The 23,081-nt window shown below is 58.3% G+C and overlaps 2 protein-coding genes across 10 annotated transcripts in view; one reads left to right on the plus strand and one right to left on the minus strand.

Moving 5' to 3' along the window:
- The window catches only part of RALGDS (ral guanine nucleotide dissociation stimulator), a 39,935-nt gene extending 17,168 nt beyond the window's left edge, over positions 1–22,767 (plus strand). For 3 of the 9 annotated variants that reach the window (XM_055082579.1, XM_024117319.3, XM_024117320.3), the window contains exons 11-18: positions 64–159; positions 649–681; positions 978–1,099; positions 1,294–1,389; positions 1,755–1,956; positions 2,089–2,331; positions 3,613–3,727; positions 6,270–8,441. In XM_055082579.1, coding sequence (XP_054938554.1) covers positions 64–159; positions 649–681; positions 978–1,099; positions 1,294–1,389; positions 1,755–1,956; positions 2,089–2,331; positions 3,613–3,727; positions 6,270–6,445 — 1,083 coding nt within the window. In that variant the 3' untranslated portion in view covers positions 6,446–8,441. Of the gene's footprint in view, positions 1–63; positions 160–648; positions 682–977; positions 1,100–1,293; positions 1,390–1,754; positions 1,957–2,088; positions 2,332–3,612; positions 3,728–6,269; positions 8,442–10,482; positions 10,620–15,430; positions 16,115–22,369 lie in introns of those variants that run through there. The other 6 variants (XM_055082578.1, XM_055082580.1, XM_055082581.1 and 3 more) reach the window with 6 other exon arrangements.
- On the minus strand, positions 12,422–21,247 carry CEL (carboxyl ester lipase). Its single transcript, XM_007101481.3, has 11 exons — positions 20,937–21,247; positions 18,564–18,714; positions 18,364–18,486; positions 17,984–18,181; positions 17,283–17,413; positions 17,010–17,117; positions 16,791–16,911; positions 15,061–15,247; positions 14,672–14,875; positions 13,300–13,497; positions 12,422–13,013 (listed from the first exon to the last, which is right to left on the minus strand). Exons 1-11 carry the CDS (start codon positions 21,000–21,002, stop codon positions 12,626–12,628), a joined length of 1,875 nt encoding a protein of 624 aa, XP_007101543.2. The 5' UTR covers positions 21,003–21,247; the 3' UTR covers positions 12,422–12,625.
- Positions 22,768–23,081: the final 314 nt, after the last annotated feature.

The following is a 23,081-nucleotide window of genomic DNA, read 5'->3' on the forward strand; positions in this document are numbered from 1 at the left end:
GGGGAGGGGCCTTGCTCACCAGTCGTCCCCGCCCCCCCCCCCCCCCCCCCCCCCGCCGCCCAGTTGTCACAGGGTGTCATCCAGGGCACCGTTCCCTACCTGGGCACGTTCCTCACAGACCTGGTGATGCTGGACACTGCCATGAAGGACTATCTGTATGTGAGTGAGCCCAGGGCCGGGGTCGGGGTGGGGGTCCTGAGCCCCGAGCTCTCAGCAGAGGGTGCACCTCATCTTACGAGAGCCCCCTGGCCGCCCCTGTGTCCCGGGGACACCTGCCCATTTCGGCAGTGAGTGAACAGAGCTTGGTGCCCGGCTGGTGGGGCTCAGAGCTGCAGGGGGGGTTGACCCAGCCGGACACAGCCCATCCCTCAGGTGGCGGCCATGGGTGGAGAGGCTGTGCCCTCCAAGGTCGGGCACATGTGGCCAACCTGGCCTTCCTGCCCAAGGCCTCAGTCTCTCTAGCTGTCCTCAGACCCCTGAGCCTCGGCGCCCCTCCCACCCCGCCCTGGCACCCCGGTCCCACCCAGGTCCAGGTGTGTGCTGTGCTGCCCCCTGGCGTGTGCTCTGGGTAGTGCAGCCTGAGACCCGTGAGGGGTGGTCATGGGCTAGGGGACACTTTCTGATGGACGCTGGCCGTGTGCTTTCCAGGGGAGACTGATCAACTTCGAGAAGAGGAGGAAGGTGAGCAGCCTCAGCCTCACAGGAAGGGGGCCCGTGTGGGGGGCGGGATCAGAGAGCCACCTGGCTGGAACAGCTGGCTCCGACCCCTCCCTGCTACATTTTTGGGGAGAGCTGGATACAGAGAGAGGGGGAGCCTCTCCCACGGGAGGATGGGGCGGGAGGTCGAATCAAGGACGCCTTCCTGGAGGGGCTGTTTGAACCTGGCTGTGAGGACGGGGTGGGAAGTGGGGACCCAGAGGCTGGCACAGGCCCGGCCCACCCAGACCGTCAGCGTCCTGTCCTTCCCCCGGCCCCAGGAGTTCGAAGTGATCGCCCAGATCAAGCTGCTCCAGTCGGCCTGCAACAATTACAGCATCGCACCCGAAGAGCACTTTGGGGCCTGGTTCCGGGCTATGGAGCGGCTCAGCGAGGCTGACAGGTGGGTCCGGGCAGGAGCTGGGGGGGCACACGTGGGCTGTCCCTGGGCAGCTGCAGAGAGCCTGTGGCTTGGGATCCTGGGCAGCCTTGGGTGCTGTCGCTGGTGACGGCCGGGCCCCTGGACTCTAGCTGCCGGGCAGGCACCGGGAGGGAGACCCGAGTGCGACTCCCCGCAGCCGCCGCTTTGTCCTGCAGCTACACCTTGTCGTGTGAGCTGGAGCCCCCTTCCGAGTCGGCCAGCAACACCCTCAAGGTCAAGAAGAACACGGCCATCGTCAAGCGCTGGAGCGAGTGAGTGCCCGGGTGGGCAGGGGCGCTCCTTCGGGGCTCAGGGACGCTTCGGGCTGCGAGTGGGCTCAGGAGTCAGGCAGCTGTGGCACTGGGATCCCAGCTCCCCCGCCGACAGCCCTGTGACTGGGCCACTGGCTCCACCCCTCTGGGCCTCAGTTTTTCCCCCTGTGAAATGGGCTGATGCTGGCTCCACCCCCTCCGGGCCTCAGTTTTTTCCCCCTGTGAAATGGGGTGATGCTAAATGATCTGTCGGACGCTGCAGCCAAGGGGGTGACTGCCTGAGCACTCGGCACAGAGTGCAGGGGACAGGGGTGGGCTGTGTCCCAGGAGAGGCCTCCCCCAAGTCAGCCAGCCCTTCCGTGCAGCCGCCAGGCCCCCAGCACGGAGCTCAGTCCCGGCAGCAGCTGCCACTCCAAGTCCTGTGACCAGCTCAGGTGCGGCCCCTACCTCAGCGGCGGGGACATTGCCGACGCACTCAGTGTCCGCTCGGCCGGCTCCTCCAGCTCCGACGTGGAGGAGATCAACATGAGCTTTGTCCCAGAGTCCCCTGACGGCCAGGAGAAGAAGGTGACTGCCCCACCCCCTCCCCGACGGCCCTTCTCAGCCCTTCCTAGGGCCAGAGTTCCCCGCTCCACACTAGAAGCCCCCAGAGCTGGGCAGCGGCCCGGGGCCTCTGCTGACCGTACCGTGCCCCCGCAGTGCTGGGAGTCTGCCTCCCAGTCGTCCCCGGAGACCTCCGGCATCAGCTCGGCCTCCAGCAGCACCTCGTCCTCCTCAGCCTCCACCACGCCCGTGGCCGCCACGCGCACCCACAAGCGCTCCGTGTCAGGGGTCTGCAGCTACAGCTCCTCGCTGCCCCTCTACAACCAGCAGGTGGGCGACTGCTGCATCATCCGGGTGAGCCTGGACGTGGACAACGGCAACATGTACAAGAGCATCCTGGTGAGCCGGGCGGGCGTCCGCGCGGGCCCCTGACTCTGCCGGGCAGCAGGTCCGTATTGAACCCCGCGGATCATCCCTGCCCTCCCGCAGCTGGTCTCCTAGTGGGTTGGGAGGGACAGAGGGTCACCCAGGAAAAGGAGTCAAAAGAGCTAGCGCGTCGATGGTGATCAGCGCCGGGGGCGGTGGGCTAGGGCTTCACAGCGGCAGTGGGGCGGGGCCTCGCCCATAAAGGGCCTGGGTGTAGGGGGTGAGGAGGAAGCAGCGTGCAGCCTTCCAAGACGGGAGTGTGCCCAGGGCTTGCGGCGGCAGCAGGAGGTCCGCAGTGAAGGAGCAGGGGCCGGGCGGAGAGTAGGGCTCAGGAGAGCGGGCCGGTGTCGGGGGCCCCGGTCTCATGGGAGACAGGGAGGGGCACTGTTAGTTGGAGCAGGGGAGGCCAGCAGTGCCTTTCGGCCTCTCCGTGGGCGATGGGCTGCTGCCGGCAGATGCAGGGCGGCCGGTTAGGAGGCGGCTGCTGCAACCCAGGGGGGATAGCGGTGGCCGCACCAGGCTGGTGGCCGTGGAGGTGGCCGGCAGTGTCCGACAGCGGGGATAGTTGGAGGCATTGGGAGTTGCCCACAGACCCTGTGTATGTTGAGCGGGGGTTGGGGCCTGGGGGGACTCCTCTCATCCTCCAGGACTCAGGCTGCCAGGGAGCCATTTGCACCCCCAGCATCCTCCCCCATCCGCCCACACTGGCTCAGATGCCCCATGAACACCGTCACCTGTGTCACCCCGAGTCTAAGGCCCTCCTGTGCTCTGGCCCTTGGGGTCGAGGCAGCAGGGGTCGGCCTGCACTCTCCACCACTGCAGCCTCCAGCCAGTGCAGGCCTGGCACGTAGGCGGCCACTGGGCCTCCAGCCAGCTCCTCCTCTCTCACCTCCAGGGCTGGGACTAGATGCCTTCTGTACCCAGGTGCAATGATACCGTTGTCCTGGATGGGCAGGGTCAAGGGGAACGGTTAAGGGGGGCAGCCCCGGGGGCAGGCAGTTGGCCCTAGGTGGTGTTGGGAGGAGGTGGCAGGCTTGCAGGAGATGGGGGGTAAGCGATTGGGGTACATGGAGGCCTCCCCAGAGGGGCAAGAGAAGGAGGCGCGACCACCCCTGGACCCAGCATCCGGTCAGAGGCTGTGAACCCCTGTGCGCACGGTGCCGAGGCAGCTCTGAGGGCCCTTGGCTGCTGCACCCTGGACCCTCAAGCTACACCAGACCCTTGCCCTGATGGCCTGTCCCCGACCCCGTCCAGGTGACCAGCCAAGACAAGGCTCCAGCTGTAATCCGCAAAGCCATGGACAAACACAACCTGGATGAGGATGAGCCAGAAGACTACGAGCTGGTGCAGGTTCTTTCGGATGATCGAAGTAAGTCGGGGCCGGTCAGGTGGGCCATGGGGCCGGGGGCAGGGGAGCACCGTGCCCCAGGCCCACCACCCCAGAAGACGTGCCCCTGGGGTGGGCGTGGGCTTTGCCACACACAGACCTGCCTAGGGGCAGCTCTGGACGCCCCCAGTGTCTCCTCCCTGGCCCCTGGTGGCTGCTGGGCCCTTGTCCCTTGCCCTCCCCTGGCCGTGAACAGTCAGTGGGAGACCTCGCTCAGTGCTAGCATCGTTGAGGAGGGGAGAGAAAAGGCTTTTCTCCTGAGGCCAGGCAGCCAGGTGGCCGAGCCCACAGGCCTTACAAAAGGGCATTTTCTGGCTAAGATGGGCAATGAGTGCTTCAGAAAGGATCATGACTACCGTGGATTAAAGCATCGAATTTGTGAAAATCCATGAACGTATGACACTGTCTTAGTCCCTTCTGGCTGCTATAACAAAATACCACCACTGGTGGCTTCTAAATGACAGAAATTTATTTCTCATGGTTCTGGAGCTGCAAGTCCAAGATCAGGGTGCCAGCATGGTCAGGTTCTGATGAAGGCCCTCTTCTGGGTTGCCGGCGGCTGACTTCTCGCTGTGAACCCAGATGGTGGAAGGGCGTGGGAAGCTCTCTGGGGTTCCTTTCATAAGGGCACGAATCCCATTCGTGGGGCTCCACCCTCATGACCTAATGGCCCCCCAAAGGCCTCACCTCCTAATCCCATCACATTGGGGGTTAGGATTTCAGCGAATTTAGAGAGGACACAAACTTTCAGCCCACAGTAGATATAAACACAGAGGCTACTAGGGAGCAGCTGGGTATTCTAAAAACTGGGAAAGGGAGAGGATCAAGAACAAGCACAGACTTGGAACCAGACAGCTACGGCTTGTAGACCTCAGGCAAATTCCTTAAGTCCTCTGTGCTTGTTTTCCCATCCCCACAATGGAGATAAAATAGGTAGTGAGTTGATCCATATATGCATGGATTATATGCTCATGTGGGTACGTGTGCCATAGATGTGCCATAACTGCAAAGATTATCATCACTCTTTCCTTTCCCACGAGCTGATCCCCCATTCACAGCCATTACCCAGACAGTTAGCAATGACCCGCCACGATCCCTAGAAGTTGTTTTCTAAATCCTCTCTTACCTTGTTGCACCATTTTGGTGAGGTAAGCAAGGCAGGTGGGACCCCCATCTTACAGAAGAAGGAAGACTTGAGACCCAGACAGGTTAAGGACCAGAGTAAGAGCCACACGATGGAGCCCAGAGCACACATGTTCCTGCCCAGCAGTGGAGAATAGCAGGCTCAAGGCCAGAGGAGAGGATGGGAAACAGAGCCAAGAGCAAGTACCTGCTGGGAGCCTGGCACCCTACGAAACCCTATGCAGGAGGCCTGGGGCAAAGCCCGCCCTTAACTTGGCCCCAGAGCCATTGTCCTGAGTTGTGCAGGATTCCGGGGAGGTGATCTAGGTTCTAGAAAGCTTATTGCAGCTGGAGCTCCTGATCAGTGAAGGCAGCAGGGGGCAGGATGGGATGACCCTTTGCCAGCGGCAGGCTGAGGTGGGGCTTCCTGGAGTCGGAGTCCTTTTTATTTTTATTTTTATTTTATTTTTATTTTTGGCTGTGTCAGGTCTTCGTTGCTGCGCACAGGCTTTCTGTAGTTGTGGCGAGCGAGGGCTACTCTTCGTTGCGGTGCGCGGGCTTCTCATTGCGGTGGCTTCTCTTGTTGCAGAGCGCGGGCTCTAGGTACGCGGGCTTCAGTAGTTGTGGCACGCAGGCTCAGTAGTTGTAGCGCATGGGCTTAGTGGTTGTGGCGCGCAGGCTGTAGGGTACGTGGGCTTCAGTAGTTGTGGCGCATTGGCTTAGTTGTTCCACGGCATGTGGGATCTTCCCGGACCAGGGATCGAACCTGTGTCCCCTGCGTTGGCAGGCGTATTCTTAACCGCTGCGCCACCAGGGAAGTCCCCAGAGTCCTTTTTTTTTTTTGAATTCCTTTTTTCTTTTTTTAAAAAAATTATTTATCTATTTATTTATTTCTGACTGCGCTGGGTCTTTGTGGCTGTGCGCGGGCTTTCTCTAGTTGTGGCGAGAGGGCGCTACTCTTTGTTGTGGTGCGCACAGGCTTCTCACTGTGGTGCCTTCTCTTGTTGCGGAGCACGGGCTCTAGGCGTGCAGACTTCAGTAGCTGTGGCACACGGGCTCAGTAGTTGTGGCTCGCGGGCTCTAGAGCACAGCCTCAGTAGTTGTGGCGCACGGGCTTAGTTGCTCCACGGCATGTGGGATCTTCCCGGACCAAGGATCAAACCCGTGTCTCCTGCATTGGGAGGCGGATTCTTAACCACTGTGCCACCAGGGAAGGCCCTCAGTGCCTCAGCAGAGTCTGTCCCAGGCAGGTGTCATTAAGAGGGGTCCTTGGTGGTCCTGGAGTTGCACTGAGCGGTCTCAGGTCTCTGGATCAGGCCTGCCCTCCTGGGGGCTCTCAAGTGGTGGGGTGTCCAGTGGGGCCCCCATAAGCACAGCTGACCCTCTGCCCCTCCCCGACCAGAGCTGAAGATCCCTGACAACGCCAATGTGTTCTACGCCATGAACTCTACTGCCAACTATGACTTTGTCCTAAAGAAACGGACCTTCACCAAGGGGGCAAAGGTCAGGCATGGAGCCAGCTCTACCCTCCCCCGCATGAAGCAGAAGGGACTCAAGATTGCCAAGGGCATCTTCTAACTTGTCCCTAGCTGGCCAGCCACAGAGCTGCCCTTTCCAGGGTCTAGCTGGCTGGGCAACTAAGCACTTACAGACTACAGTGGCTCAGGCCAGGTGGGCACCTGTGCCCAACCTGCCAGCCCGGGCCACCCCCAGACTCCAGTTTCACCCTGAACCTCTCCTGCTGCCGGGATTGATGCCTGCCAGTCGATAGGCTGACCTGGCCTCCCGTGGGCCACTCGCTGCCTTAGGTGCCTTCTGCCCTCTGGAACCAGGGGACTAGCTGACTTTTGCCAAGGGGCGCTGCCAATGGGCACGGAGCCCTGCATGCCGCCGGGCACTGCCCTCCGTACGCTTCCCTCACACCTTCCCAGGTGTGGGCCACTGCCACCTGTGCCCATGGGCACCCCAGGGCACCACTCATCCACCGGGTCTGACCACTGCAGTTCTCTCCTCCCACCATTGTGGCCTTCCTCAGGCTGCACCAAAGATCCCATCATCAGGGCCAACTGAAAGTGAGGGAGTCTCGCCCACTGCCCACTCCAGCCCTCCCCTGGCAGAGGAGAGGGACACCCCCTTCACGGACCACACTCTTAACCGGTGAGTGAGGACGGTCTCGGCCACGTCCCACCGACGTCAGATTTCATGACACTGCAAGTGCCGTTCACCACTGCATCCTGGGCTTTACGAGACCACACGAGACGGGGACTGGTGGGAAAGGAGGGTTTCGGGGCGAGGGGAGGGGGATTGAATATTTGTATAAAAGGTGAAAAAAAATGTTTACCAGTTGGGGAGGGGCAATATTTATTTGTTGTAAATAGCAAATGCTAGACTTGAATATTATATTAAAATCCCGTTTCTACTATAGCCTGGGAGTTGTAGTATTGTTCTTTCATGGCCTGTGCTCATTGAAGTGAGATACAGACTCTCACATTCCATGTTCAAATAGGAAATCTTGCAGGGTTATTGGTTTATTTTACGCAGGAAATAAAGAAGGGCAGGAAAAGCAAGAAGGGCCAGCCACCCTTCCCTGGCTCACTTAAGGAAACAGAGAAGTCTACCTTTCGCGGAGCAGATGTTCACTTCAGTGTCATTAAACTGGGCCGTGAGCTGAGACAGCCCCTCAGAACCCCAGTATTTGAATGTGGAAGTGCTTTCACGTGGCATAGCAGCAAGCTATGAAATTCCAGTGTTTTTAAAAACAATGTTTTGGGGACTTCCCTGGTGGCGCAGTGGTTAAGACGCCACGCTCCCAATGCAGGGGGCCCGGGTTTGATCCCTGGTCAAGAAACTAGATCCCACACGCATGCCGCAACTAAGAGTTCACGTGCCACAACTAAGGAGCCCGCGTGCCACAACTGAGACCCAGTGCAACCAAGTAAATAAATAAACAAATATTTTTAAAATAAATAAAAATAACGTTTTTAACAGAAAATGGTGGAGTAAAGATCAGTCTCTCCATGGAAACAACAATTAAGCTGGGGAAAAAAAAACTATCAGAATCAGCAACTGTGGGACTCTGGAACCTCATCAGACACAACAACCAGGAGGGTGCTTGATGAAGGGTGATGCTGCTTCAGCTGTTAAGGAAATCTCTGCCAGGTCACACGCTGACCCCTGAGACAATGGGGCAGAAGCTGCGATGACTACACAGCAAGGAGTATAGATAGGCCTTGCAAAAACAGTTTGGAAAAGTCACTACAGAAACGGAAGACGGCAGCCCTCAAGCAACAGAAGCGATCCCTGAGGAGGGGGAGAATCTGATTTCCAGAGTTACAATATTATAATGCTCAATATCCAGGTCTCAACAAATCACAAAGCATATCAAGAGACAAAAATAGGGCTTGTTCACAGGAAAAAAAAAAAAAAAGAATTGGACAGACACCATCCCTGAGGAGGCTCAGACATTAAAATTACTAGTCAAAGACATTAAGTCAACTGTCTTGAATATGCTCGGTGAGCTGAAAGGAGCCATGGACAAAAAACTAAAGGAAATCAAGAGAACAATGTAAGAACATATAGGGAATTTAGTAAAGAGATAGAAATTATAAAAATAAACCAAGTGGAGGGCTTCCCTGGTGGCGCAGTGGCTGAGAGTCCGCCTGCCGATGCAGGGGACGCGGGTTCGTGCCCCGGTCCGGGAAGATCCCACGTGCCGCGGAGCGGCTGGGCCCGTGAGCCATGGCCGCTGAGCCTGCGCGTCCGGAGCCTGTGCTCCGCAACGGGAGAGGTCACATCGGTGAGAGGCCCGCGTACGCAAAAAAAAAAAACAACAAAAAAACAGAAAATCAGCAAAACCAAAAGTTGGTTCTTTGAAAAAAAATGAACGAAATTAGCAAACCTTTAGCTAGATTGACTAAAGAAAAAAAAGACATTCAAATTACTAAAACCTGAAATGAAAGTGGGAACATCAGTACCGACTTTACAGAAGTAAGGATTATGAGAAAATACTATGCACAGTTGTACGTCAACAGTATGCACAGGAATATTATTCAGACGTAAAAAGGAATGGAGCTCTGATTCATGCTACAACGTGGATGGACCTTGAAAACACTGATTCCACTTGTAAGAAATATCTGGAACAGGCAAATTGATTGGAACAGAAAGTAGAAGAGATTACTGGGGTGGAGGTGGGGGGTGGAATGAGGAGTTATTGCTTAATGAGTATGAAGTTTCTATTTGGGGTGATGAAAAGTTTTGGAAATAGTGGTGATGGTTGCACAACAGTGTGAATGGAATTAATGTCACTGAATCATACTTTTGAAAATAAAATATTTGGGGGGGCTTCCCTGGTGGCGCAGTGGTTGAGAGTCCGCCTGCCGATGCAGGGGACACGGGTTCGTGCCCCGGTCCGGGAGGATCCCACGTGCCGCGGAGGGGCTGGGCCCGTGAGCCATGGCCGCTGAGCCTGCGCGTCCGGAGCCTGTGCTCCGCAACGGGAGAGGCCACAACAGTGAGAGGCCCGCGTACCACCAACAAACAAACAAACAAACAAATAAATAAATAAATAAATAAAATATTTGGGACTTCCCTGGTGGTCCAGTGGTTAAGAATCTGCCTTCCAATGCAGGGGATGTGGGTTCGATCCCTGGTCAGGGAACTAAGGTCCCAGATGCCGCAGGGGAACTAAACCTGTGGGCCACAACTAGAGAGCCTGCGTGCCGCAACTATGGAGCCCACACGCTCTGGAGCCTGTGCACCACAACTAGAGAGAAGCCTGAGAGCCTCAACGAAGACCCGACACAGCCAAATAAATAAATAAATAAATAAATAAAAAATCTTTAAATAAATAAATAAAAGTCTATTTAATAATTTAATATTTAAATAAATGTTTATTTGTTTATAAAATTAACATTTTTATGTTATATATATTTTTACCCCAGTTTTTTAAAAAATAACTTCCTCGCAAGCTGCTTTTCTTTTTTTTCTTATTGGCAAAATATTTTTTTTTAATTAATTTTTATTGGAGTATAGTTGATTTACAATGTTGTGTTAGTTTCTGCTGCACAGCAAAGTGAATCAATTATACATATACACATATCCACTCTTTTTTAGATTCTTTTCCCATATAGGTAATTACAGAGTACTGAGTAGAGTTCAGAATGCTATACAGTAGGTTCTTATTAGTTACCTATATTATATATAGTGGACTGGGATTGACATATGCAAGCTGATTTCTACAGCTTTCGAGGAAGAGGGGGCATTTTCTCCTTGTCCTGTTAGAGTGTCTTGACCACCAGCCTACCACTTGTAGATTTCAAGGTCAAACTCTGGAATTGCATCAGCACTTAAGTGGGGAAAAATTGTCAACAGATCAGAAAGTGCAATGTGGGAAGGAACAGGCCAGGGGGTCATTATTAGCCAGTGGACTATGGACAGCGGGGGCTCTGCATCCTCCAGGGCCCTGTGATCACCCTTGACCTCCTGGAATCCTTGTCTCTGACATCAGAATTCCTTTTCCTGCTGGTTTCACGTGGTGGGGGGGAAGTATTTGTGATGCAGCTTTTAAGGCTACAGCTGGGCCTCGTTCCTTAAGCATTTCTGCTCTTGTGAACTAGGATTTCCAGCAACTCTAGGATTTTCTGCAACTCTTCATACAATTGATTTCACCCAGAAACTCGCTAGAAGGCGTCCTGCCTCTCTCTGTCCGGCACGTGGTGGCCACTCATCCGGGCTGGCGTCTGATGAATCCCGGGTGAGTGCTGGTTTGCCAGGATAAGGAGGCTGATTCCTGCCAGTGAAGGACCCCTGCATTGTCCCTCTCTAGCCAAGATAAAGTCAGAGGCCGTGTGGTTCTGAGGTCCACCGTCTTACACAGTCACCAGTTTACAAATGCAGTTGTGTTGGTACTGACTTTGTCCTAAAGGTTAGCTGGGCCGGAGCCCTTAGAGCTTGCAGTCGCCTAGAATGGCTGCGTTCTTTGTCCAAGTCTGTGTTTTGGTTATGTCACGGGGAGGGGGGTTGTTTGAGCCTTTCCCGTGGGGAAGGTTGAAAGATGAGGCATGGGGGCGGGGAAGGGGGGACGCCCCCAAGACTGCCAACCCACAGACACGCTTGGGCACAGCCTTGCCAATGACGTACTGAAGCACCACGTCTCGTCAGGGTGGTAAAGGTGGTAAACAGACTCTGACCTGAGCTCACCTGTGTGTTCCCCCGGGGCTTCGTCATGATAGGAGTTAAAGGGTTACCACTTGGCCCATCGGGGAGCCTCCAGGCCTCTGGACAGGCCTCTGGCCTGCACCTTGGTATTTTCAGCTTCATCCCCTGGATAAAGCCTGGAAAGGCAAGGGCCAGACGAATTACGAGGTGTCCCAAAGTTGTCCTGACGGCTGCAGGTGTCACCCAGACACACAGCAGGGCTCGCCCCTGCCAGGGAGGCCTGTGCAGCCTAAGGACAGCACACACCTGAATGCCGGCCATTGTGATGTGGCCCAGCCATCCAGGGACATGATTTCCTGAACGATAGGTACAACTGTTCTCTCCCCCAGCAAGGGAGAGAAGTACCACGTCGCAGCACTGTCCAGGCCCAGAGGAGGCTCCTGAGAGCAGACCCAGCAGGTAGAAACACGTAGAGAAGTCACGTGCGTGCAGAGCAGGGATACACTGCATCCTTGGGCTCCATCGGCCGAGAGCAGGGCTAGTCAGCGGGAGAGCCCACACTGCAGCGAGGGGCTATCTCCCTCAGTCTTTTACGCCCGACCAGGCCAGGAAGCCCAGAGCCGCCAAGGTGGTCACAGGCCAGCCTGGGGTGACCCCTGCTCCTCGGGGGGCCAGGTTTGCCCCCTGTTCAGCTCTGCTGCGTGGGGCTGCAGGACTCGCTGCCCGGGCTCAGCCTTCCATCTGTTGCTGGAGAGGGAGGGTGGCCAGCTGACCCCCCGGTGTTGCTGCACCACTCCCCTCCGCCCCCCGCCCCCAGGCTGAGCTGCTCAGGACTCCGGAATCTCTGATCCCTCACCCCCACCCCACAGCGACTAAAGAATGGACGGGAGCGGGGAGAAGAAGCCCCAACATTGTTGCAAGCACTGGCTGTGGAGTCTCTGGGTTTGCATCTTGCTCTGATGACCTTGGGCATGTGCCTCGGCTAGACTCCCAGAGGTGGAGATGAGCCTGACTCTGACCTCTGCCTCCCCCTCGCCGACTCTGCCAGGGACATCGGGCACTGCCCAACGCCCAGCTCTCTTGCGCCCTTTGCTTCTGATTCTTCCAGTGCGATGCTTTCCCCTCTCACTGACTCTCATCCAGCTGGAGGCAGAGTCCGTTTCTCTCCCCAGACTGTAGTTAGAACACAGAGGTCCCTCCCCACACCCCAGAGGACCTGGCTGTGGCTGGGCTCTACCGGTCCAGAGGCGGCCACCGCCTGCAGAGCCCAGCCCCTCGGCGCCGGCAGCCTTGTGTGGAGGGAACCTCGCCGGAATCCCAGTCCTGGCCCTGACGCTTCACTTCTTTGAACCTGTTTCCTCCTCTCCAAAATGAGGGTGGTCCTGTCGGCTTCCTGGAGCTTGAGGGCTGACAGATCAGGGCGAAACCCTTGGGCCGGGCGCCTGGTGCTGTCACGAGGGCTGAGGGCCCCCCTTCCTTCAGCTGGGTCTTGGGAGCAAAAAGAGATGCCAGACAGAGACGGATGAGGCTTTATTCAGGAAGAGCTTGGGAGGGAAGGTGGGCCTTGGGGTCCCACCCTGTGGCCTCTGGAGGCCAAGGACATTAGAAGCCAATGACTATGGGCATCTGAGCCACCTCAGAGTCGCCCGCGGGGGGCGCGGGGGTGGCCCCAGAGCCGCCCGCGGGGGGCGCGGGGGTGGCCCCAGAGCCGCCCGCGGGGGGCGCGGGGGTGTCCTCAGAGCCGCCCGCGGGGGGCGCGGGGGTGTCCTCAGAGTCGCCCGCGGGGGGCGCGGGGGTGTCCGCAGAGTCGCCCGCGGGGGGCGCGGGCAGTGCCTGGTAGATCTCGGTCCAGTACTGCAGGTAACTGGTCCTCAGGTGCTGTTTCATGGAGCTGCCATCCATCTTCTTGTTGATTTCCAGGTAGTTGCCACTTTCCAGGGTGTAGGGGTACCAGTGTGTGGGCACAGCTGAGTGGCCCATGTTAGGGTCCCTGCAGAGTGAGAGAAAAGGCTGGGTAGCTGGCTGGGGCCCAGGTCCTGGCCCGGCTCTGCCCCGACTCTCCTGGTCAGTCCTCCACCCTCTGCCCCGAAAGCACTTCCCTGTCTCCTGGGCACTGGCTGGGCACGTGCGCGTCCTGAGGCCCGGCCAGGAGCTCTGAGCCTTACACAGACGGGGGTACCGAGGCTCAGGGAGGTTAAGTGTAAGTGAGGGAACGGGGACTGGACCCCAGCCCTGCAGGGCAAGGTGGCAGGAGGCCGCCCTCACCGCTGCCTTACCCAGTTCTGGCAAAGTTGGTCCAGTAGGCGATCATGGCCTTGGAGACGGTCCTGTCTTGGGGCCGGTAGCCCAGCGGGGTGGTAAAGGGCTTCCCGAAGACGTACTGGAGGTCGTCTGCATGGTCAGCCCCCATCCAGCGGGGGTAGAAGGGCATCCGAGACGGCTGGGAGAATAGGTAGCTGTACGTCTTGGCGCTCCTGAGGAGGGCAGTGGAGACCACCCAGGTTGGCAGGGTGCTCACCTGGAGATGGGGCCCCAGGGGAAGGCAATGGGGAGAGCAGGGAAGGGTCTGGGGAATTCCCACAAGACTCAGAAGGGGACTTCCCTGGTGGTGCAGTGGTTAGGACTCGGCGCTTTCACTGCCGAGGGCTCGGGTTCAATCCCTGGTCGGGGAACTAAGATCCCGCAATACACGTGGTATGGACAAAATAAATAAATAGATAGATAGATAGATAGATATAAAGTATTTTTTGAGAAAAGACTCAGGAAGGATCTGGATCATTACACCTGGGGGAAGGAAAGCTGTGGCCAAATTTATGACTTCATGGGTTCTACAATTTCAATTGTATTTATACTTCGCCTCCACCAAACGTAGGGAGGCATCTTCCTTTCATAATTCAGTATCAAGAAAGATTGTTTTTGTGACTTCCCCGGAGGTCCAGTGGTTAAGACTCCACGCTTCCACTGCAGGGAGCACGGGTTCCATCCCTGGTCGGGGAACTAAGATCCCACATGCTGAATTGCACAGCCAAAAAAAAAAACAGATTGTTTTTCTCTGCAAGTGAATTTGTATTCTTGATTTGATTGGACAAGGTAGTATATGCCCTCAGATGTTTCCCTTTTTGCTTTGACTGACAGGAACCTCAGAGCTAAATTGATTGCAGAGCTTTCATCCCAGACTTCTAGGTGTAATTTTATCTTTCTACTTTTTAAGCATTCCTAACTTATTTTTTATTTTCACTGGCTATTATTATATGGAGGTTTTTAATGTGGCCACAGGCTCATTTTGAAAGTTGGCAAATTCGAAACCCAGAGCAGAGAACATCACCCAGTGTTTCCCTCCTTCTACCCAGCATGAGGGATGGAAGGGAGACTCAAGGACTTTCCGATGGGAAGAGCTATGGGGTGTGGGAGAGGACGCAGGGCTGCACTGGGCAGAGGGTCACAGGAGGGTTTTGTAAAGCCCTCGAGGCTGGGAGGGGAAGAGGGGCCCTCTCAAGCCCCGTCAGGCCTGGCAGATGGTGCAGGCACAGGCTGGGACTGAGCGTGCCTTTCCCAGGCCTCTCGGACACCTGGGAGCCACCCACCTGCCAGGCCTCGCTGGGAAGGTGCGTGATCCCAGGTGGGCCAGCCCCGCTCCCCCCTCCTCACTTGGCGTTGGTCTTGTGCTTGGCCACGGCGGTCTCCGTGGGCATCAGGAAGAGGACGTCGGTCTCAAAGTGCACCACGGTCTTCTTCTTGGTCTCCTGGGACGAGTCTTGCGCCCAGGGCTTGGTGTAGAAGTCAAAGGTGGCGTTGGCACCTCTGGGCCCCTTGGCGATGGTGAACCCGCTGACCATCTTGTAGAAGTCCGCCCTGCAGAGTCCAAGCTGGCACTGGATCCCCCACTCCATGCCTACAGGAGGGTATCTGCACCCCTATGCCGCAGAAGGCCACGGGCGACCCCCCCATCACTGCCACGGTGCTGACTTCCTCATTCTGTCGATGCCTCCCCCAGCTGCCCTGGGGCACCGTCCCTGTGCCACCCCCCCCCCACTTACTCTGTGATGGCCTGTTTGTTCTTATTGATGGCTGGCATCTCGACGCTGGCAAAGAGGTGGCCGTCCATGTCGTTGGTGCCCGCTATGTAGTCGACGTCCGCAGCATTGGCGTACAGGTCGATGGGGTCGCTGGGGAGGAAATCTCCGTCGATGACAGGGAGGAAGCCCAGATAGTGCAGCAAGGGGTCTGGGGGGTGGGGAGAGCAGCAGGTTTTCACACCTTCCGGTACCCACCTGCCCCGCCCCTCAACCTCCGGGGCAGGAGCTGACTCCATCCTGAGGCCGCGGTGGAGATCTGCCTCCTCTGATGGAGACCAGGGCTCCTCGGCTTCAGCGCTACTGACATTCGGGCCCGATCATTCTGTCCTAGGGGCCGTCCTGCACGGTGCAAGGTGTTTAGCAGCCTCCCTGGCCTTGACCCACTGGACACCAGTAACACCCTCTCCCCAGCTGCGACCACCAAAAGTGTCTCCAGACTCTGCCACGTGTTCCCTGGGCACAAAATCGCCCAGGTTGAGAACCACTGGTCCAGGGGCCAAGACTGTCCTCTCGCTGCAGCTGATGTCCCTTTCCTGTCCCTCTTCTTGCTGGGCCTAAATCAGGGAGGAGGAAGGCCTCGAAATCATTGAGGGGACCGATGGAGAAAGAGTGCCCCCTCTCCGCGCTGGGTTCCAGTGTGTTAGCCGGAAATGGTGCGAGACCCCTGAACTGGCCTGGAAAGGACCGTATGGCTGGCTCAGGGCAGAGGGTTGCCCTGCCTTCGTTAGGCCTGGCCCGTTTTCCCTCCAGTTCGGCTCAAAAGGAAATAGCGTCGCATTTCTGCAAATCCACGGGTATAGCTACCAGGACACCAAACTCCGTAGATGCTCAAGTCTCTTATATAAAATGGTGCAGTGTTTGCATATAACCTACCCACATTCACCCGTGTGCTTTAAATCATTTCTAGATTACTTATGACACCTGATACGATGTAAATGCTATGTAAATAGTTGTAAATGCCATGCAAACGCTATGTAAATAGTTGCCAGGGAGAGGCAAACTCAAGTTTTGCTTTGGGGAAGTTCCTGGAATTTTGTTTTTAATGCTTTCCATCTTCAGTTGGTTGACTCCTCAGATACGAAGTTGGTTTGCATTTGGGGCCATGTTGTTTGCTTTGGTTTCATTTTGCTGAGCACTTATGGTTTAATTCACATTGGGTAAAATACAAATGATGGGGTCCCATTATGCTTTGCCTTAAAAGAAGGAGCAAGAGAGAATTCTCACCTACTGGGCTGTTGAGACTGACACTCCTAGGATTTTGCTGCTGGGGTCCCCCTGACTTTCCTGTGGTACAGAGTAGCAGAGCTGGAAGGGCCAAATGCTACAGCGGGTGTTCAGGAAATGTTGTTGAATGAATGAGTGGAAGAAAGAATGAATGTTCGCCTAGTACAGAGGCCCTTGGTCTGGGGTCCGTGAGTCTGCCAAAAATTGTGTACAGATGACTGCATATGTGTGCATTGTTGGGGGATGGGGACCAAACATTCATCAGCTTCGCAGAGGGGTCGTGACCCACCGAAGACGAGAGGGAAGAACGGCCCCTCCTCCCCTTACGGCCGAGGCCACTGAGGCCTGCAAGGGCCACGGTGGCAGCAAGCTGCCTGGGGACGCCAGCGAGCCGGCAACAGAGCCAGCACCAGACCCGGCGCCCAGTGTGGAGCCCCCGTGTCCCCCGCCCAGCAGCCCCTACTCACACTCCGTGCCTGTTTGCAGGGGCAGCTGATAGGCCAATGTCAGGGCACGGGGGTCGGTGAGCTTCAGACACCCGGCCATCCTGCCAGTATCGTTCAAGGGGCAGCCCACCTTCTCTGCGATCTGGGGGTTGGGGAGAGGCAGCGCTCAGGGCAGGGAACACGGGGTCCAGGACAGAGAGTGGAAAGGAGGAAGGGCCCCCCCCCACAGCTCCTCCTTACCCTTTGGGCCCAGAAGAGGGGGTTCTTCTGGATGGCCCAGGGGCACAGCGCCACCCCGCTCTGGCTGATGGCTCGCCTGATGAGGCCCTTGTTGTAGGGAGAGAGGGTCTGCAATACACAGAGGTCCTGTCACCAGCCTCGCCCCCCCTGCCGCCCGTCTCCAGGGCTCGGCCACGGACACCCCACACGTCAGCTCTAGCCTCGCTCCTCACTATCCGCCTCACCTCCCTCCCACACCCGTGGGGGCAGGCCCCCCCTTAGGGGCCCCCAGACCTGCAGAGAGACGCTGGCACCTCCGGCTGATTCCCCAAAGATGGTGATGTTGTCAGGGTCTCCCCCAAAGGCTGCGATGTTCCTCTTCACCCAAGCGATGGCCATGTGCTGGTCCCGAAGGCCATAGTTACCTGGGGACAGGGCAGGGGCCTTCATCGGGGACCCTCAGCCCAGACCGGGGTGCTAGGGGCCTGGCCCACACAAGGTGCGCTGTCCGTGTGTGTGGGATGAGAACGTCCCCGACTGTGCAGAGCCCCTCCGGACGTTACGTCCCGCTGCATCCCCAGGAGGCCGGTGGGGTGGGAGCTGTGGGAGCGGGTCTCAGGCTCGGGAAGGGGGCCAGGAGGGCCAGGGCTACTCAGCTCTCTCCCGCTGGGCCACAGGCCCTCTTGCCTACCCTGGGGCTTCTGTGTCCCGAGTCACTGCCTCGGTGGCCCGGCTCCTGTCTCTTCCACCTGGCCCCCCGCCCCTCCCCGCCGCGCTCTCTGGCTCTGGCTGGCAGCCTCTTCTCTTCGCTGCAGCTGCGTCTCACGGTCCAGCCCCAGCTCCCTCACTCTGCAGATAGGATTCTGGGCCTTTCGCGGGGGGGTGTCGGGAGTTGTTTCAGGACAAGGGCTGCTGAGGGGCGTCCCCGCTGGGCTCAGAGCTTAGGGGCCGGGCAGGCTCACTCCCACACCCAGTGCCCCAGGTGCCCAGCGGACCTGGCAGGTTGGAGTCCCCGGTGCTGAGGAAGCCCAGGGGGCCGACGCGGTAGTTGAAACTGACCACGATGACGTTGCCCCGAGTGGCGATCTCCTCCCCGTCGTACAGGTAGTTGCTGAGGAAGTTGGCCCCTTGGCTGGACCCCATGAGGAAGGCACCTCCGTAGATCCAGACCATGACGGGCAGGTTCCGGGAGACTGAGGCGGGAGGGGCAGGCCCGGGGACCCCAGATGAGCCCCCTCCCGGCTCTGTGCTGATGTCAGGGAAGTTCAGCTCTGGAGCCCCCGCACACAACCCAGGGGCAGGGACCGGGCCTCTGGCTGCCTGGGGGCTTCCTGCAGGGCGAGGGGAGCTGGAGGGCGTGTGGGGGAGAGCAGACCTTCCTTCCTGCCCTGGGGGACCCAGATGTTGAGGTAGAGGCAGTCTTCTTTCCCGTAGGTGCTGTCCTGGGTGATGGTGGCCTGCAGGCATCGCCTCTTGAAGTCCTTGGCCTTCAGGGTTCCTGGGGACGGCCGGAGGGGTTGGGGTGAGGCTGGGCCCCCCAGACGCAGGGCCTGCCCCACCCTCACCCACTCCCACCTTTCCAGCCGGGGTGCCGCTGGGGGTTCTCCAGGGCCTTGGGGGCGGCGGCATAGGGGATGCCCTTGAAGATGTCGACGTAGTTGCCAAGGAGGCCCAGCTTCTTGTTGACGCCTTTCACGAAGCCGCCCTCCGTGTACACGGCGCCCAGCTGGGATGGGAGGCAGGAAATCAGGGGGGCTTGGGCTGGTCAGCCCCTGGGGGCGGGGGGCGCACCCGCAGGCCCCGGGTGCCCAGAGGCTCCCCAGAGACAGCTTCAAGGAGGGGCCCATCTGCACCTGAGACGGAGACCCCTGCCACCTGCCCCCATTGCTAGAGGAGGGGGCTCACTCCCCACTCGCCCCCTGGGTGTCCTGCTCCCTGAATTTGCTCAAAGGAGGCTGGTTCAAGCAGTGTGTCCTCAGGAAAGCCTTCCAAGAAGGCCAGGACAGGTGGGGTGGAGGTTTGGATTCTCGCTGTGGCCGCCTGTGCCCTTGAGCCTCAGTTTCCCCTCCTGTAAGATGGGTGACGACAGTATCTCCCTCGTGGCCCGTTTGCTTGTCCAGCTGCCAGCAGTGGTAGGTGCGCCATGGACGCTGAATGTTTCACGCCCAGCCGTGTGCCCCTGAGCGGCGGGCCCGTCTTTCTCCTCCGCTCGTCTCCCCCGACGGTGTCCCCTCAAGTCCTCACAGCCCCTGTGCTCCAAGCCGGGAAAGAACCCTGCCCCCCAAGGCCGCCGGGACCGCTGCTGCATATCCAGCCCTTGCGCAGAGCTGGCCCCCGTGGACCAATGCGTCCAATCCTCACCGGCATCCTGGGGGCTGGCGCTCATCTACCCATTGTTCCTGGAGGGAACACTGAGGCTTTCCTGTTTGAAGTCGCTGCTGGGAAACTGCTGTCTGAACTCAGAGCCAGGCCCTTCTCCCCTCCCAGTGCTCCACCCCGTGGTCCTGGGTGAGCACAGGTCCATGCTTCCTGGCTCTCACCTGCGCTAGGTTCCAGGTGGGCAAGGGCAGGGCAGCCCCACATCCCAGGCCTGGCGGGATCCCAGCTGCCCTCTGAAGTCTATGCTGAGAGGGGCCCCCTGCTTTGCTGGGGTGGGGATCAGGCCGGCTGGAACTGGAGAGGAAGGGGCTGGAAGCAACACCTGCCAGGTGCCTGGGGGTTGGGCCCAGGCGGCAAGCCCAGGCCGGCCCCTGTCTCTCTCCCCCACCCCCTGCCGGCCCCGAGGAGCCGCCACACCTCAGGCCTCCAGGCATTTTTCCTGATCAGCCTGCCTGGCTGCTGGGAGAGGGCACGGGCCAGGTCAGCGCCTGGCGGGTAGCAGCTCAGAAGTGTCTCCGTGTGATTGAGATCCTCCTGAGGGCCCCGGGGCGGGGCAGGTCATGGGGACCCTGGCCATCGAGGCCGGTGGGGAGGGGCGTCGCTGGCTCTGGAGCAACACGGAGGGAACCAGGGCCCCCTCAGCGCCCAGAAAAGAGCTCCCCTGAAGGAGAGTGACCTTCTCTCGGGGGCAGAAGGTGCCCGGAACCAGGCAGCAGGGGTTCGAACCTCCGGACAGCAGGGCGGGGAAGAGCAGGGCCTGAGAGAGCAGGGTGAGGTGTGGAGGCGCCAGCTGGTCCGGGCGGCGTGTGGCTGTTTCCTCCCCCCTGGAAGTGTTCCCCTGCCCCCGTCCCTCACTGCAGGAGGGCAGTGAGGGAGGTCCGACGTTATGGCTGCCCCAGGACGGTTAGCTGGGCCTCCTGACTCTCTGGGGAGGGGAGCTGTAGCAAGCAGGCGGGTGGAGGACCAGGAGACGGAGGGTACACCTCGAGCCAGACTCCAGGGCTGGACTAGCCCAGGTTCCAGATTTCCTGCTCAGCCACTGGGGCTGTGTGATGTTGGGCAAACCCCTTGTCTGCTCTGGGCCCCTGTCTCCCCTTCTGGAAAAGAGGGACAACGCTGACATCTCTAGAGAGAGGAAGGAGCCCGAGGGGTGTTGTGGGTCAGGTGGCCGACTCAGCAGATAAAAGTTCAGGTTGCCCAGCTACACTTGAATTTCAGATAAATAATGATTTTTTTTTTTTAGTGTATGTCCTGAATATCGGGTGGAACATATACCAAAAATTACTCGTGGTTTATGTGAAATTCAGGTTGAATTGGGCACCCAGTATTTTATCTGGCAGCCCGAGTCATCCTGCGAAGGGCAAAACACAAAATGCAGAGTAAGTGCCCGGGAAAGGCTGATACGTCTGTTGGGTTCTCTTTCTCAGTCTGGCTCTTTCTGCCAGTGGCTCTGTCTGCCTGTCTTCCCTCTCTGCTGGGCCCTGTCCCCGGTTTCCAGGTCTGGCTCAGCGGAGGAGAGAGGGACACCCCCCCACCCCGGCCCGACCCCTCTGCCGGGCTCTTGCTTACCTTTGCCGCACTCGCTACAGCCAGGCAGCAGGCGAGGCCCAAGACCACCGGCTCCCAGCGCCCCATGGCGTGTGGCTGCCTCTGTGTGGCCCTCCCTCCGGGCCCGCGGTATTTATTGGGCCGGAGCCAGCCCAGAGCTGCCTGAGGAGGGACCCTTTCCCCCACCTCCTACCGTTGCCCTCTCCTCCAGGCTGGCCGAACTCCAGGTGGTGTACCTGGGGTCGGGAGACAGCTGCTGTTTCCAGCCGGGCTCGGGCCGGGCCAAGGTCATGTGCAAACACACACACACACACACACGTGGGGACAGTCCATCTTTCCCAGGGTCGGCTGCTGCCGTGTGACCTGGTCCCCACGGTGCACCTGTGCAGGTTACTGCCTACCTGGGAACAGAGGCAGACGGCACGGGGGCAGGGGGCGTGAGGAGGGCTGGCGCTTGGCTGCGCGCAAAGTGCGCCGCATTCTGGCGCCTTGACTAGGGCTTGCTTTCGCTCCTGGGGAAATGCGCGTGCTTCGCCCCGTGGCCTGCCTGCAGCTCGGCAGTGGGCTCTGATCGGCGACTGGGCGCGTGACTTCTGGGACAGAGAGGGCCACGGGCTACTGGGCAGCGGCTGGTCTGGCTGCCCCTTGTGACCCAGGGCGCCCTGGCTGTGCGGTTCGGGCGGGGTGGGGACCTGAGCATCGTGAGGTGGCCCCGCCCTCCGAGTATGGGGGTTCCTCGCTGTCAGAAGCACAGTCCTGGGAGGGCAGGACAAGAGATGCAGCCCAGCCTTGAGGGCTTCCCGGGGAGAAGGAAGGGCCGGGCTTTCTGGTTTTGTGACAGCAGAGTGAATGGAGAGAGGCTGGAGAAAGGTGGGGAGGGGTGGGCGGCTGTAGGTGGGAAGCGGGAGTCAGGACACTGGGAAGAAGAGGCCGTGTAGGCTGGGCTGGCGAGTGTGGGGCCGGGGTGCAAAGGTCTTGAGGGGTGCTGCCAGTGACGAGGAAATGCACTTGACTCACACCTTTGCCCAGCTCCTCCAGTTCTAAGAATCTGTTCTAAAGGAGGTAATTCTAAATAGGGGGGAGGGGAACACTCAAGGATGTTCAGTGCAGTGTTATTTATAGTAGCCGAGGAGGAAAGGAAGGGGGCAGGAGAGGGAAGGGGGCCTGCAGTTCACTAATAGGGGGTGGCCGCCTCTTCGTTCATTAGTGAGGGCCTCACGTGGTCCTGCACAGAGTAGGTGATCGATAGACACAGGACGAGCATGCCCAGAAGCGCCTGGGAGAGTCTAACACTATCTGTCCAGTAAAAGAATCCGCCCCGGCTTCCTGGCTGGGTCTGTCCAATGTGTTCATTGGTCGACCCTGTGTTAGAGACCAACTTTAGGGGCATTCATCTCAGCCAAGAAAGCTTTGGCCACTGTCTGAGGTCTGACAAAGATCCTCTCCTTGACCAGACTCTACTCAAGCTCCCTGACCTCTTCTTCAACTCTGCATTGTCCAGTCTTAGCAAGAATCTCGCTAAATTGCTTTAACCGGAATGCCCCACCCTCCATATCTGCCCCGCCTTGATCTCCGATTGGGGTCCCCATCCTCGGCCGTCCCCCGCACCGATGATCGCTGACCGCCCTGGTCTGTCTTCGGCAAGAATCCTGTTAGGTCAGTCTCTCCGGAAGCCCCCTCTCCCCTGGTGTTTCCTCTTCGTAAGTTTCCATCCACAGACTCTCTGTCACCCTTGTTTGGCTAGGAAACCCCACTTGCCCAGGCTGTATTTGGACTTGAGCTCAGCTCTATATGGAAGTCTCTCTTTCCCTATTGCAATAATCCTGAATAAAATCTGTTTGGGGGAATTACCTGGCGGTCCAGTAGTTAAGACTCCGCGCTTCCACTGCGGGGGGGCCTGGGTTCCATCCCCGGTTGGGGAACTAAGATCCCAGAAGCCACGCGGCGTGGCCAAAAAAAAAAAAGTCTTTTTACTGCTTTAACAACTGTCCAGCTCTCTCTGTGTGTGTGTGTGTGTGTGTGTGTGTGTGTGTGTGTGTGTGTGTGAAATAATTTTTATTGGCGTGTAGTCTGGTTTTTCTTTGACAGATCTCCCAAGAGCCCTGGGACTCTAACCTGGAAGAGGGGCTGGCGTGCGCGCCTGGGCTACCTCGGTCCCCCGGCTGT

The sequence above is a fragment of the Physeter macrocephalus genome, unplaced genomic scaffold (assembly GCF_002837175.3).
Source record: "Physeter macrocephalus isolate SW-GA unplaced genomic scaffold, ASM283717v5 random_189, whole genome shotgun sequence".
In the NCBI taxonomy this organism is placed as follows: Eukaryota; Metazoa; Chordata; class Mammalia; order Artiodactyla; family Physeteridae; genus Physeter; species Physeter macrocephalus.